This window comes from Rhinolophus sinicus, linkage group LG05, assembly GCF_036562045.2.
Source record: "Rhinolophus sinicus isolate RSC01 linkage group LG05, ASM3656204v1, whole genome shotgun sequence".
NCBI lineage: Eukaryota > Metazoa > Chordata > Mammalia > Chiroptera > Rhinolophidae > Rhinolophus > Rhinolophus sinicus.
The window spans coordinates 30,094,335-30,110,493 of NC_133755.1; the positions used below are offsets into that span (position 1 = coordinate 30,094,335).

Here is a 16,159-nt window from a genome sequence, read left to right on the forward strand (position 1 = left end):
CCTACTTCAACATTTACTGACATGGAGCCAATACTTCTTTTTTTTAAATTTATTGGTGTGACGATGGTTAGTGAGCCAATAGTATTTTTAAATTGCTGTGAATTCCCATAACATCATCAGTCTAACAGCAACCATTTTCACTTTTGTATGTTTTATTTTATGTGTACAAATTTTACATTAGGTATTAGTACAAATATTTTTGTTCTTTGTGTTATTTGTGTGTTTTTCTGTAAGTAGTATTAGCAATAATCAGTTGTTTTAGTGGGTTTCAAAATTACTATTTTATGTTCCTCAGTTCTCCCTTTCTTTATATGCTTCTCTTTCCATATGCTATTCTGACATTACCTTTGAAAGAACACTGATGTTTTTCTGTTGCAGTAAATGATGCATCTTAGTTTTCATGTATTTATAAATAACAGACATCTAATACAAAGCTGTCCTTTTTTTTCAATCCTTGGTGGGGGTGGGTGGAGAGTGCATGTAAATTTTAAAATGTTAAGTGATTGAAGGACAACTGTACTCGTTTATCTTGATTGCATCCTTTCTTTCAGCATTATCCTCTTTTTAAAATGTCTTAATGTTAACCAGACACCTGTCTTTATCCATTGATCCTAGACCTGTCCTCTGGAACAAGTAAATCTTTTCTTTCACAAGGATTCAGTACTTACTCTCAGCTCTGCTAGGACTCAGTAACTCCTCTATAGTGTAAGCAGTCCCAACTACAAATATTCTTCACATGTTGTGTTTTTGAGCTGCCTGCTGTTCTTCATTCTTTTGTTTAGGGTATATTTTAGTTTTGTCAATGTCTGTCTTAACATGTGGTCCTTAGAACTGAATGCAGTGTTTTACATGTTTTGCAAGTTGAATTACTGAAGCTTATATTAACCTAGAGTTGCATTTGTATTTTCTAGCTTTAATGAGCTTGAGTTAGGAACCATGGTGCAGCCATTTTCAGTTGCAATAGGCCTCCCGTAATGTGAGCGTTATCAAATGCATGTTATTTTTAGCAAGCCAGCTACTTCATTTGATGCTCACATGCTCATTCATTCATTCATTCCACAAATATTTATGGAGTGCTTACTGTCCGCCATGAGTGCTTTTAGTCATTTTTGGCAGTGAACAAGACAGATGTGGCTTGTCTTGTGAGTTTACCTTCTGGTTGGGGCAAAAATGAAAGAATTTAATGAAAAACAATTTCAGCAAGCTATGAATAAAATAAAGCAGGAAGATGAGCGGTGATGGTGTTTGGAGAATACTTTGGGTAGTCAGGAAAGGCCATGCGACTTTGGGAGTAGAAAGGTAAGGGTAATTTCAAAAAGAGAAACCAGTAAAAACAAAAGTCCAGAGGTGAGGAACAAGCGTGGCGTACTGAGGGAATAGAAAAGGCCACTGTGGCTAGAGAGCAGTTAGTGATGGTGGAAGAGTTACAGGAAGTAGAGTGGGAGAAGTAAATGGGTCAGATCACAGAGGGCTTTAGTAAGAAGTTTGGATTTTCTTCTAAATTCAGTGGGAAGTCAACAGTGACGCTTCCTATTACATTTAAGAAAGATGACCCTGGAGAATAATAGGGAGGCCGAAGTGGGAGCAGGGCCACTGGTGAGCGAGTTACTGTAGTCGCGTCGGCAAGAGACGGTGCCAACTTTGGGACGGTGCAGCTGCAGGCGGAGAGGTGCCTGATTGGGGCTGTATTTGGAGACAGAATCGGGAGGGTTTGCTAGTGAGATAGTGTGTCTGAGAGAGAGGAGAGTCAAGGCTCTGACATATACTTTTGTTCATGTGAACAAAACAGATTGGTTTCAACTCTGGAGAAAAAAGCTGGCGTACCATTAATATTTACCGGCCGAGGTCTGACAATCAAGTTCCCGAACTTGTGGCAACGATGCTGCTAACCTTTTTTGATATCAGAGGGGTTATTCATTATGAATTTGTACCAACTGGACTAACAATTAACCCAGTTTACTATTTGGAAGTGCTGAAAAGGCTGCGTGAAAAAGTTAGACGATCTGAACTTTTCGCCAACAATTCATGGCTCTTGCATCACGACAATGCACCAGCTCACAGACACTGTCTGTGGGGAAGTTTTTAGCCAGTAAACAAATAACTGTATTGGAACACTCTCCCTACTCAACTGATCTGGCCCCCAATGACTTCTTTCTTTACCCGAAGATAAAGGAAATATTGAAAGGAGGACATTTTGATGACATTCAGGGCATTAAGGGTCATAGGATGACAGCTCCAATGGTCATTCCAGAAAAAGAGTTCCAAAATTGCTTTGAAGGGTGGACTAGGCACTGGCGTCAGTGCATAGCTTCCCAAGGTCCCAAGTACTTCGAAGGTGACTGTAGTGATATTCAGCAATGAGGATGAGTTTGGAACTTAATTGTCTGACCTCGTTTCGTATGTTGATGTTTAAGAGAATGGAGTTTGAAGCCAGACAGCCTGGTTTACAACAGCTTTGCTCCCTACCTTGGATGAGTTACTCAACCATTCTGTTAAGCAGTGCCCTCATCTATAAAATGAGGGCAGATATTTATCTTATAAAGTTGTTGGAAAGATTAAATGAGCTGATTGACATAGGTGAAGTTGATGTAGGCTCCAGTGCCCGGTCATATTAATGATAAATGTTAGCTTTCATTCTGTTAAGGGTTTTTGCAAGGGTAATCTTGAGTCTACATAATATTTGCCATATGCTAACTTTCTACAGTAACTCCTATATAAGATGCAGGTCTACCCTTTAATTGTAATGTTGCATTTTTTGTTACTCCTCGGAGGTATCTAATTCTTTGTTTACTGCCATTGTGAAAATATGGAAAAATTGCTTTGTTTTCCTTTGTATGTTGCAAGATAAAATTTACATTAATGTTGATTGCATTTGTATCAAGTTTTAGAATATGCTTATACTGTATGTCTTACACTAAAGAAATGTCTTGCAAGAATTATCAGAAATACTGGATTTTTGCTAACATGCCACAAAATGCAGCTTTTATATTCATCTCTAGAAAAGTATCTTAATCCTATTTCCATAAAATGTACCGTGAGAATTTTGTTTTCACTTTGTCTCTTAGAGAAGTGCAATTCATTTAGGTAGAATTTGATACTTGTATTTACAACGTAGCAGCACTAAATATTTACGAGTTTTCCCCTGTTATGTGGTATATTCTGTGAATTTATAATATGCTTTACCATAGTTTGATTCCATCTTATAGAGGCTATTACATCTCAGTTTTCATCTTACATTAAGTGTAGAAGTCGTGCTTTTTATTATTATTTTTTAATAGCAGGATTCACCAATGGGTTTACTTCTTCAAGGAAATGACAGCATATTAAAAGGAACGGATGTATCTGCTGGGTCTTAGTGGTTCGCTCAATATGTCAATGTAGATGATTGTTTCTTTTGCAGAGACAAAAACCTTTGGGTATCAATATATCAGTGTTTATAATGGTTTAGATTTTTTTATACATTATAGCTTTTGACTGCAAAAATGGATTCACTCAAGGAATTTTCCTAATTGAAATAACATTCATTAACTGGTATTAAGTTTAAGTAATTTAATTTTTGTTACATTTACACATTTAAAATTGAAAAGGTACAACATGGCGTATAATGGAGAGCAACTGTTTTATTCCTGTCTTCCAGGCTCTTGATTTTCCTTCCCCAAAGTTTCCAGTTCTGTGTGTGCTTCCAGAAAATGAATATGTGTATCTGTATGCATGTGTGCACACATCTTTTTTTTAATTGTAGGGTATTATGTTTTATCATATTTTATCATTAAATATGCATCATGATTCATCATATTAATCAGTTCCCAAATGAGTGATATTAAGATGGTTTTATGTATTTTACTCTTCCTAACAGTGGTGCAGTGAATACTTGTTCTTTTATATGTAGGAGTAAACCTGTATGTAAGTTCTTAGAATTTGGTTGAAAAGTATGTGCAACTGTAATTTTTGATAGACTTTATTAAATTGCCTTCCCACTGAGATTGTACCAGTTTACTGGTGTGAACTGTGTGTGTTTCTGTGTAGTCTCCTTGAGAGGATGGTCATCAAACCTTTGGTCTTTGACAATCTGATACATGAAAATGATATCTCATTGTAAGCTTATTTTCTTTTCTCTTATGAATGTGAGATTGGACATAATTTAAGATCCATTTGTGGGGATTTTTTTGTCCACTTTTCTATCATGTTGGTCATTTTCTTAATGATTTAAAGGAACTTTTTAAATACTAGGGCGATGATGTGAAATGCAGTTCCTTAAATCTTATGTAGCGTGCTACTGTTTTTCTTTATACTTCTTTAATTAAAATAAACATTAACATAGTTTAAAGAACCAACCAGTTCTACAAACTCCTCTTTTTGGAGATTTCACTGGAACTACCCATTTCACACTCTTAAAGTAGCAGAGTTCTTTGGAATTTAACTTTAAATCTCTAAATAATGTGCTTCTTGATTTTTATTTTTTATCTTTTTAGTTTTTAGTTTCAGGAATTATCTGTCCCATTACCGAGGATGAGATTTAACTCTGTCACTCCACTACCCCAATCTCTCTCTCTCTCTCTCTCTCTCTCTCTCTCTCTCTCTCCCTCTCTCCCCTCTCTCCCCTCTCTCCCCTTTTCTCTCTCTCTCTTCCTGATCTTTCTCATCTTATCAAGATAGGGTTACTTTTTATTTCCTTCACAATTTCTTGTTTTCCTGGAGTTAAAGTTTTTGTTCAGTGTTTGATGTACTAATCATTTATTCAACTCTTTATTTCCCCCCAGCTGAGACCAGTGTCATTCTGATTCTAGAGCTATTGTATGAAACCTTTTTCTCTGTCTCTCAAAGCTTCTTGGCTGTTGCCCTTACCTCCAGTGTTGTGAAATTTTTGGTAATGTGCCTTTATAAATGTCTGTTCTCATCCATTGTGCTTGGCACAGAGTGTGCCCTTTTAATCTTGAAATACATGCCCTTCAGTTTGAAATTTTCTTAATTACTTTCAAAAATTATTTCTTCGCTTTAATTTTTTGTGTTCTCTTATTTTCTGTTTTTGGGCTCTTGAACCTCCTGGATGCTCTGTGTTTTACCATCTCTGTCTCGTGCTATAATTTCTGGGAGTTTCCTCCAACTTTTATCTTCCCAGCTTTCTCTTCTACCATTATGTTTTCACTTTACAGGAGCTCTTTTGTTCTGAAGGTTCTATTTTTCCGTTTAATAACATCCTGTTATTTCATGGGTTCAAAATCTTATCTTTCTGAAAAGAGATTGCTTGCTTGCTTCCTCCCTTATTTCCTTTTTTTCTTAAATTTTCTTTTCCCAATGTAGTCCCTGTCTTTTCTAAGCTGCACTTTTCTGCTTGTTTTGGCCCCTCTTGTATTAGGGAAATTCTTCTATATTTGGCCATGGACTGTTTGCTTATATTTTAAAGTGGGCATTGAATAGCTGATTGGAAGCTCTGTGACTGTCCACAGGACTTACTGGCTGTGAGGTTCACTGCAGGGTGATTTGGCTGACCTATTTTTTCTTTATTTTAATCTTTAATGTTAGTTTCTTTAGATCTTTCCTATAGGGCTAGTGAGACTTTAAAAAACATAATTATGTAGATTCTTCTCATGTTTTGTTTAGAGGATATAAATATGATTGCCCGCATTTTAGGAACCAAGTGTCTGAAAGGGGCTAGAATATCAAGTAGTAAGTATGTAAACTGTCATGTAAATTTATGTTTTAAGTCTAGTTTCCTGCCCTCATCCCTGCCTGGTATTCTCGTTACAAGAGTCCTGTTTACCTTCTTCAGAAATAAACCTCCATCCCTTTTGTGGGTGAGGGAGTGGTATTCATTCATTCAGCTACACTGAACCAGACAGGAGAATTCTGGGGAATCCAAGTACTTCTTCAGTGGGCTCTTAGTCCTGTTTTTCGCTTCCCTTTCACCGCCACTGCAGAGGTACCACCAAAACCGGAGCCTTTGGGTACAGTCTGCAGTTCTAACTAGTTTCCTCACAGCTGGCTTAGTTTTTGACTTAGTATTCCCAATCAGAGTCTAGGTTCTTCTGCTTCCCAGCCTTCACAGTTCAGTTGCTGATGTCTCTGCTCCCATTGACTTTATCTTTATGGATTTAAAAAGCCCCTTATTACAGTTTAGTGGGATTTCAGAAGAGAATATTTTTAGCTCATTCACAGATAAGCTTGGATCAGGTAAAACTAAATTCTCTGCTTTTATGGCTATTGTTTTTCATCTGCTTTTGCTGTCAAGTTCTTTGAGAATCTGATGAATGTTTTGAACTCCATCTGAGCAAAAAAAAAAAAATGTATATAATGCGTCCCATAATATTTTGTGTAAATTTCATATTTTTAGAATTTATAATCTATGAGTCAGAGGTGTTCTCTTCTGAAATGTTATTCTTTTCTTTTGTCAACATTCTTCTAGGCAGAATAGTGCCCAGCAATATGGAGAAGCATTGACTTCCTTTACATAGAATATAAAACTAAACTTCCCTAGAAGATAACTATGCCAAGTTAGTGACTCCTGCCTTAAAAAAGCAAAAAAGTAAAATCCAAATTGGGTAAATAATTAAAACACAGCAAGCAAGCTTAGTTCTGCTTAAAGGTACGTTTCAGTAAGTAGGCTGCTTTTGCTTTGAATAAAAGGTTGAAATTGAAACTTGGTTCCATGAGACATAAGCACATACAGTTAGAGTGGTATAAGTGTTAACCTTTAATATAAGGCTTGTCATAACGTAGTATGTGGTTAATTGCCTCATGTATGAGAGACACTGACTACTTCCAGGGGTTCAGAAAGATGATAAATACTTGTTTTGATTGGAGGGGTTTGTAAGATTTCATGTAAGAGGACATGCTTAACTTGATTTTTTTTTTTTTTTTTCAATTTGGAAAAGAGGGTAATAATGGTTGCTATCATTTTGGGATCCTTGGGCAATGAGTCTACATAACTTCTCTAACTTTCATTCAGGAATTGAGAGATCTGGTTAAAATCCTTTTCTTTGTTCTTTTTTACATTAATCAGGTATAGCATATGAAATATGAACTTGTCCCATGGTACGTGTTCTATCCATTGTAAGCTGTATTTTGGTCTTACAATGTCTTGTATAATCTTATAGCTGTTGGCAGCAGTTGGTAATTTACTTACTAATCAGACTCTAAAAACAGAGAATTTCAAAACTGGAAGAGATGTTCAATATTGTTTTGTATAGCTCTTTTTTTTAAAATAGGAAAACAGATACTGGGCGCAGAGCCAGGAATCAAAATCAAAAATGTTTTGGCATTTTTCCTCTTGTTTCCTACAGATCATTGTCTTAAGGTATGTTTATTGCATGTGTTTGTATTTTGGGTGCAAGTTAGTTTGCTTTTGTTTATTAGAAAATATTTTTGTAGGCACTGGAGATTTCTTGGTTCTTTGGGTACCATTTGGTTTTGTCTTTTGAAATCTAGATCTGTGTGTATACTCAAACATATAGTTTGTTTTCTGGAGTTTTTGTTGCATGATCGTTTCAATAAAATATGGCACTTTGTCCTAATAATCTCTAATAGATGTTTTTGTAATTCATATGAGCAGTTTTCATGGCCAAACCTTATGGATTATCCTATGAAATGAACTGTTAATAGATAAAATGACTTTATGATTGTAATGTGTGAGTAAACTATCACTTCTTTAAAAAAGAAAAATCCAGGTCCTGGCAAATAGGAGTAGCCCAGTCCTCTCATTCCCAGCTCTTTTGCTTAAGACAAAATTTCTCTCCCCTTTGGCAGACTGTATCCCTTATCACTTTTGCCCCTCACTACTGACTTAAGGACGGCAGAGAGCATTTCAGTTTACCTTCAATGCCCTCTCTAGAATATGAGCATTAAGAATTGTTCCCCTTAATTTGACATAATTGAGATAAGGTAAGAACTTTTAAACTTTAATAAAGATAGAGGAAATCCAAAGAGAAATAAACACAGAGCACAATAACCAAATACACAATCTAGTCGTCTGTGCCTTGTGTTCTGGGATGCACGGTTCGTTCCTCTAGTATAACTCCTGGACGGCATTCTTGTGCTGGCCACCGTGTTAGCATCCATTACCCCAGATCCATTCCTGCACGCTGACCTCACGGGCCGGCCTCTGAGAGCTCAGGCTCTTCTGTGATGTCGGGGTGATGAGTTCAGGTTTTTCACCTGAGGCCTTTCTCTTTTCAGTGTAATTCAAAGAACGTCTATTTCCATCGTGGGATCTCCTTCAATTCTAGGAGGGTTGTGGTCTTACTGTAAAGGCCACATAACAAATTTACCACATTTGTTGAGGATGGAAGTGTTGCTTTATTAACCCACTTCTCTCAAAATAATTTTTTTTAAAAAGGGTCTTCTGACATTTATTCAGTCCTTGTTTCGGCAGGGAAATAAACACACAAGTTACTGTATTGGGAAATGGAGGTATACGCTAAGGGCCATTAATTATGCAAAGTACCATGTGCTAAGTGCTAAATGGATGAAACAGAAGTTGCACTAATGAAGTATAGTAGCGCATCATGGGGAAAAGGTTTCTGGAAAAGGCAAGACCCAGGTCTGACTTTTCAGGAAGGATGTAACTTTGCAGAGGTGGAGGGTAGTTAAGGAGGGAGGGCACATTTTAAAAATATTGTAATTCAGTGTCCAAATTATGGTAGACAAAGTAGTCCTGCTTTTGATTTTAGGTTAGAATCAGTGATTGCAGATGTTTAATGTTTTTTTCTTCACTTTTATTTTTATATTTGTAATTAACTTGTTATTTGGAAAAATGAATCTATATTCTTTGATGACCTATTGTTGTCTCCTACTGGGCTGTTAGTTTTCTTTGTAAATGTGAAGTATAGTTGGGCTTGATTGTAAATTGAGGGCAGCTTTGAAGTGTGTCCTTCTTGCAAGAGTATGATTGATGAGAACAAATCAACCAGCAAAGGCAAGGGACCTAGAACTTTAAATTCAAAGGAATTTTTAAAAAACAATGCTTCAGATAATTTTACTTGTTCTTTGTCAGAGAGTGTATCATAAACTTGAATTAACTAAGTACTATATTTAGTGTTCTCCGGAATATAGAGAATTGTATCCATTGAATCTTACTTGGGTGTTTTATAATTGGAGATTAGCTTTTTTTCTTCTCCAGCAACTGTATGAATCCAGTTCTTCAGAGGAAGTTCTTCTATTCCTTAGATATGTTTAAGGGGAAAGAGAAAAAAGCCTCTGATACGGATCCATTTGAGTAAGGAGTAGAGATGATTTTGAGTGAGCTAAAGGGGGATTTAGAAAAAAGGGAACCTGGAATTGAGCTTTGCAGGTGTTTTGATCTGGTGATGATTAGTGCTGCTACCTTTTGAATATGCACATTTGCCTACATTTGACTTGTTTTGAACATCGTAGGAATATTTCAGTTTGAGTACTTGAACCAGCTCTTAAAGTTTCTTGTAACTGAAATTTGGCTTGTTATATGTAAAGGTTGCCCACCCCCCTCCCTTACTCCCTTTCAGAGTTGATTTGTAAGCAAACACGAAGGCGTCAGAGTTTTTTGTTTGTAAGCTTAATTCTAGAGAAAAATACAAACTATAGATACCTGTCTAAGTTTTAGGGCCTCGAGAACTTTTTTCCAGTTTTGTTCTCGGTGAAAAAAAGCACAGTTGTTCTCAGTTGGGTTTGCTGCTTGCTCAGGCACAAAGTGGGTGACCCGTCTGAGTTCCCAAATCCGTGATTCTAATGTAAGTAGATAATGGACGTCTTGGTAGGAAGTGGTATTCTTAGGATTTCAATTCTTCTGCTTTGCCCCTTGAAATGCTTGTGTGTACACACACACACAGACCAGCCATACCAAATGAATTGTACTCTTAATCTTCTTCCGTCTTTCTTTATGCTGGCTAATTCCTTTCCCCACTTCTTTCTTTTAGGCCTGAGCTTAGCTTTCGTTCTTCATTTGGAAAATTTTAAACTCCATTAGGCTATTTTTGATACCTTCTTGGCATACCTGTATGTATCCCATTGTACCCCGTATCACAGGCTGCCTTCATAAACTATGCACTGGTCTTTTTTTTTTTTTAAGTAAAGAATATTTTAAACGTAAGTATAGTTGGTACGCAATATTATATTAGTTACAGGTATTTCTGTGCATTAATCTTGATCTTCCACCAGACTGTAAGTTCCTTTAGGGGAGAGGGCATCTTATTTCTAGTAATTAGTACAATGCCTGGCATGTAATAGGCACTCAGAAAATACTTGAATAAGTGACTGTTGTACTATTGTTATATGAACTTTTAAATTAATTGAACAAAGTTAAAGTATTCCTGTGACAAATACATTAAAGGTGTGACTAATTTATTGCTGTATTTTTTGCACTGATTATAAATGAAACATTTTTTTTTTTTTTTTTATAAATGAAAAATTTTATAATCACCCCAGAAGAAAATACTATATAATATATAAACACATGGAAAGCTTTTAAGTGATTTTTAAAATGTGATTACTTAAAGTCATTTAAGCAAATCACTTAAAGAAAAAAAAAGCACAAAAAAAATACACCAGCCAAAAAAATACATCAGTCTTTCCAGGTATGAGAACCCTTTTTAAAAGAATCATTTCTCAGATTCTTACTTAATAGCACACTAACTATGTACCATTGATTGAGAAAGTAAATAATAACATTATGTTGCTATGGGTTCAGTAATGTATTTTTCTCAAAGAAAGCAATGGAAAAAGGCAGATGTGCAGAGAACACTTCTTTCAGTCTTTAGGCAGTCATATATTCTCAGTCTTGTAAAAACTCTGAGGCCCACAGAGTTGTATAAACCAGAAATCTCTAAAGTGGTATGCAGGACCATCCATTAGTATTAATATTTTAAAATTAGAACTTTTATTTATTGTCTTTCATCTTGAAAAAGGCTACTTGCATTTAGTACAGTGATTGACACTGGCTTCCCCACACTGTCAGTACGTCAAATGGGCCAGTGAGAGATCCTAAGGAAGGGTAGAATTTTCACATCCTCATTTGTAGTCAACATTATATCACATTGAAGTTTACATGTGATGACGTTGATTTGCATATGATCTTGTTTCAACTAAAGTGTATTCAAAAGAATGAGCAAGTGACTAAAAGATTCCTACCAAAAAACAGATTGATTAAAATTATAATAAAACACATAACGTAAAAAAGAGTTAGAGCTCCTAATCCCAGTCTGAGCTCTTATTATGGCATAGAAACTGTGGTATAATCAGATCTGAAATATCAACCTCTCAGGAAAATCTGAGATTGTCAAAGAGGAGTATTTGAAATATGGTTCTATATTTACTGTTGTTGAAACTACCTTGCCTAACTAAGTGTACAGTGTCGCTTAACATATAGCTAAGAGGTAGCATATCATAAATTAGCAAGGCATTTAGAAAAATTATGCATTCTGAGGATAAAAACTAACCTTTAATAAGTTTTTTCCAGAGATACTTGACAAAACCATACAACATTCAATGCAGTACTTTACAGAATTTCACTAATTTTAATTATAAATGTTTACAAGGCCCCTTGAGGTTTCTTGTTGAAGAGTAAAAGACAGGAAATCATACCACTGGGGAAATAACTTGTTATTCCTACCTTGGTTGAAGTGACTGAAATAATAATGTAATGTATGGCAAAAAATTAAAAGGTGTTCCTTTGTCATCAAATTCCTTTGTAAACTGCCAATTTGAAGAAATCAGTATCAGAACAATTACACATTGTGGAAGGTTGGCTTTAAGGTTGATGAGCGTATAGGTGTTTGTAACATACTTCCCCTTAGTATTTGCTAAGTTGTGTTTCAGTGATAAAGACTTCTGGGGGGGGGGGGTGAATAGTAAAATCAAATAGCTGCTACACAAATGTATATTGTCAACATAAATGGCTTCTCTAATAACCTTTTCTGGAAGAAAAACCATAGTCACTTAAGGTGAAAAATTTCACTGCATCATTCACAGACAAATTACTGCAACAAAAAGTTGACCAAGGAGTTTACTAAGAGCTGTTAGAGTGTCATCAATGTAGTTTAGTTAATTTTGTGAAAGCAAGACCTTTAATATATATAGTGAGTTATTTACAGTGCTTATAAATGAGATGAGAAGTGATCAAGAAAGTAATTTTACCACATAGAGGTTTTCTGATTGTCTTATAGCAAAAAGTTCTTTGCTTTTGAAGAGTTATGGAACTTAAAATAGGAGTTGCTAACTCTTCAGCGGTCTGCAGATATTTTGGGATAAAAGAAAACACACTTACTCTTAAGCTTTTCAAGAGTACAGTTACTTAGAAAGTAGTGTTAGCAAAAGCATTTGGGAAATAAATGTTTGGAAGTGGTTTTTTATGATTTTTGTTGGGATAAAAGGTCATCTATATTGACTGTCAAATTTGTATATTTTAAATACATGGGAATTCACGTATATATTCTAGGAAAACTCATGCATATGCACCAAGATTGTTCAAAACAGCACTGTTTTATAATTTTAAGAAATGAGAAATAACTCAAATATTCATTGATAGTAGAATGGTTAAAAATTGTGGTACAAGTATACAAATGGCATGTTATGAACTATAGCTCTGCATCAATGTGGATGAATCTTGGATATACAATGTTGAGCCAAAAAAAAAGTGCTAAGAGTAATACACACTGTACATCAATGTAAAATGTCAAACACATAAAACTAAACAGCAACACATGAAATTGTTTAAACTACAAGGGATGCTAATTATAAAATTCAAGATAATAGGAGGCTTCAGTAGTCTTGATAGTATTCTGTTTCTTAAACTGTGTTTATTTTATTACAATTTAGCTAAATGTATACATTATATAAACGCTTACATATGATATTTCGTGGTGTTTAAAAAATTAAATCATATGGGACAACCCCAACTTTAAAATGAGATCAGTTTGGAACTTTTTAAAAAATTGTCAATTTGTGCAAGAATGCAGTCCAACTTATTAACTCTGGGGTGAAATATGTAAGATTATGTTATATATTATTATCCGGTCTTATAGTAAAATAAGACCAGGTCTTATATTATTTTTTGCTCCAAAAGACATATTAGAGCTGATTGTCTGGCTAGGTCTTATTTTTGGGGAAACACAGTAGTGAGTGTTAGCGCCAGGACAGGCTGTAGGAAACATTCCAGGGCATGGTGTTGTGGTTTGGAGAACAGTCAGTCCGAGTAAAGTGGGACGGGAGGGTGACACTTGGTGGTACTTTGTAGTTCTGTCTATGGGTTTATTAGCAATAATATGTTTTTTAGCACATCATAAAAGTTGTATTTGGTTTTAACAGAATCCAGGTAATGGATTTCAGTCAATCCAAGTAAAGTTTTCAATTTGGTATACAGTAAAAGCTTGAACATCAAATGTTTGTAGAATGTAGATTTTATGCTTTAACTGAATTTTGGGGTTGTCTTCAAGATCACTGTGGGGAAATCTTGATTACAACACTTGCTTTTAGAGGAAGTCCTTCTAAAATATATCAGCATACTCTTTATTGAACAAGATGTTGCACCATTCTGAATTCAATCTTACGTACTTCATCCCAGAGTTAATAAGTTGAATTAAAAAAACACACACAAAAAACAGGTTTTGTTTCTTGGTTTTCCTTTCTCCCAGAACAGTGGTTCTCAACTTGCTGCACATACGAATCACCAGAGAGGCTTTAAAAAAATACTGATATCTGGGTCCCACCCCCAGAGATTCTGATTTAATTTGTCTGATGATTCTAATGTGCTAGGATTGAGGAACACTTTTCTAGAAAAAGGACGTACTGGGAAATTTTCTAGGTTTCTTTTTTCTTTGGGGGGGCTGTGGTGCCACTAAATTCAGATAATAGTGAAAAATATACTTGGATAAGGGTTACTAGAGAATAGATGGAATATTGTAGATAAATTCTCAAATTTCAACACCTACAATTTATTTTCTTTCAGATCCATTACTAACCATGGGTGCATTTTTGGATAAACCCAAAACTGAGAAACATAATGCTCACGGTGCTGGGAATGGCTTACGCTACGGCCTGAGCAGCATGCAAGGCTGGAGGGTGGAGATGGAAGACGCACACACCGCTGTCGTAGGCATTCCTCACGGCTTGGAAGACTGGTCTTTCTTCGCAGTTTATGATGGTCATGCTGGATCTCGAGTAGCAAATTACTGCTCAACACATTTATTAGAACACATCACTAATAATGAAGACTTCAGGGCAGCTGGAAAATCAGGATCTGCTCTGGAGCCTTCAGTGGAAAATGTCAAGAATGGTATCAGAACTGGCTTTTTGAAAATTGATGAATACATGCGTAACTTTTCAGACCTCAGAAATGGAATGGACAGGAGCGGTTCAACTGCAGTGGGAGTTATGATTTCACCGAAGCATGTCTACTTTATCAACTGTGGTGATTCGCGTGCTGTTCTGTATAGGAATGGACAAGTCTGCTTTTCCACCCAGGATCACAAACCTTGCAATCCAAGGGAGAAGGAGCGAATCCAAAATGCAGGAGGCAGCGTAATGATTCAACGTGTTAATGGTTCATTAGCAGTGTCTCGTGCTCTGGGGGACTATGATTACAAGTGTGTTGACGGCAAAGGCCCAACGGAACAACTTGTTTCTCCAGAGCCTGAGGTTTATGAACTTTTAAGAGCAGAAGAGGATGAGTTTATCATCTTGGCTTGTGATGGGATCTGGGATGTTATGAGTAATGAGGAGCTCTGTGAATTTGTTAAATCTAGACTTGAGGTATCTGATGACCTGGAAAATGTGTGCAATTGGGTAGTGGACACTTGTTTACATAAGGTATGTAAGTCTTTTTTGTTATAATTAAAATACCCTATTCATTTTGAAAAGACACGGTAAGTAAAATTAAGGAAACTTAAATTTTTAAAACTTAGATGTTTTTATTAGGGCAGACCTGTATATTTTAAAATTATTTTCTTCACCAGACATGGAACCCTTTTTTTTTTTTTTTTTTTTTTTGCCATCCTTCCTTGTTTGCCTCAACCTTCTAATTTGAAAATTAAGTTTGAGAAATTTGTGGTTTTTGCTGTCATTTAAGTACTTTATGGCTTGTTGTGTGGCAGAGGCATCTATACAGAATTGTGACTTTTGATTCAAATTCTCAACATTGGCAGTAGCTGTCTTGTGCCTGATTATGAAGCAGTTTGATGAAATGTGTATATCGTATAATTCTGTACTAGATGTACAGAAGATCAGGAGACACATAAAATATTGGAAGATATACTGGAAACTTAGGCTAAGTAAACTTTTGTCCTTTAGTTCTGAGCCTCCTAGCAGCTAAGGTAAAAAACTGAAGTAAAAGTATGAGGTGTATATTTCTTACTGAGTAATAAAAGAAGCTTTTTCCTAGCAAGGAGATCATATGGAATTTACATGTGACTCTGTGTAACTAATATATGACGTGGTGGATAATATCTTTTGTAGGAGATATCAAAATACTTTATATATATATATATATATATATATATATATATATATATATAAATGTTTGTATCATCACTAATAAAAGACCCAAGGCTAGTTAATATAAAATGTAATCCTGTGAACAATTTCTGTGGAACACTAAAGTTTAATTTGGATGTGTAATATTCAGTGAATCTTAGCTTGATACAGTAATGGGAAAATTCTAGACAAATAGATAATTAGCAATTCCCTTGGCAGTCTTTAAAATAGTGACTAGTTCCAAGTGGATTTTTGACAGCATCTATATAGTAATCAATTAAAGTTTGAATGATCTGGCCAGTGCCTGAAATATGCAAGTATTCTGACTCTGATTAAAAAGGCAAAACTAACTTTTAGTTATATGAAATAAAGGTGTTGTTGACTTATTTATTCTGTCTAGATTAGAACCATTCTACCTCCCAACCATGTAAGTTGCTGTGGAAAGTACAGTCACAGCCAAAAACTTTCTCGAGAAAGATCTCAATCTATAGAAATGCCCAGGTTTTGGTGAAATATCTAATACTTTTCCATAGAATGGGAAGATAAACCTTCAAAAAGAAAATTTAAGAGCTAGTAATTCTAGTTGGCAAGCATGTTTTTTTCGCCAGACTAGCAAATGAAAACAGGATTTTCTTGATTATGAAAATAGCATATGCTTGTTCGTGAAAAAAAAAAAAAAAAAAAAATCCAGGTAATACAGAATATATAAAGAAACACTCAGAAA

General features: G+C 35.4%; 1 protein-coding gene across 4 annotated transcripts in view; it reads left to right on the forward strand.

The window, feature by feature from the left end:
• PPM1B (protein phosphatase, Mg2+/Mn2+ dependent 1B) overlaps window positions 1-16,159 on the forward strand; it is a 63,368-nt gene that overhangs the window by 26,384 nt on the left and 20,825 nt on the right. For all 4 annotated transcript variants that reach the window (XM_074331936.1, XM_019748624.2, XM_019748623.2 and 1 more), the window contains exon 2: window positions 13,913-14,772. In XM_074331936.1, the coding sequence (XP_074188037.1) occupies window positions 13,927-14,772 (846 nt within the window). In that variant the 5' untranslated portion in view covers window positions 13,913-13,926. The remainder of the gene's footprint in view (window positions 1-13,912; window positions 14,773-16,159) is intronic.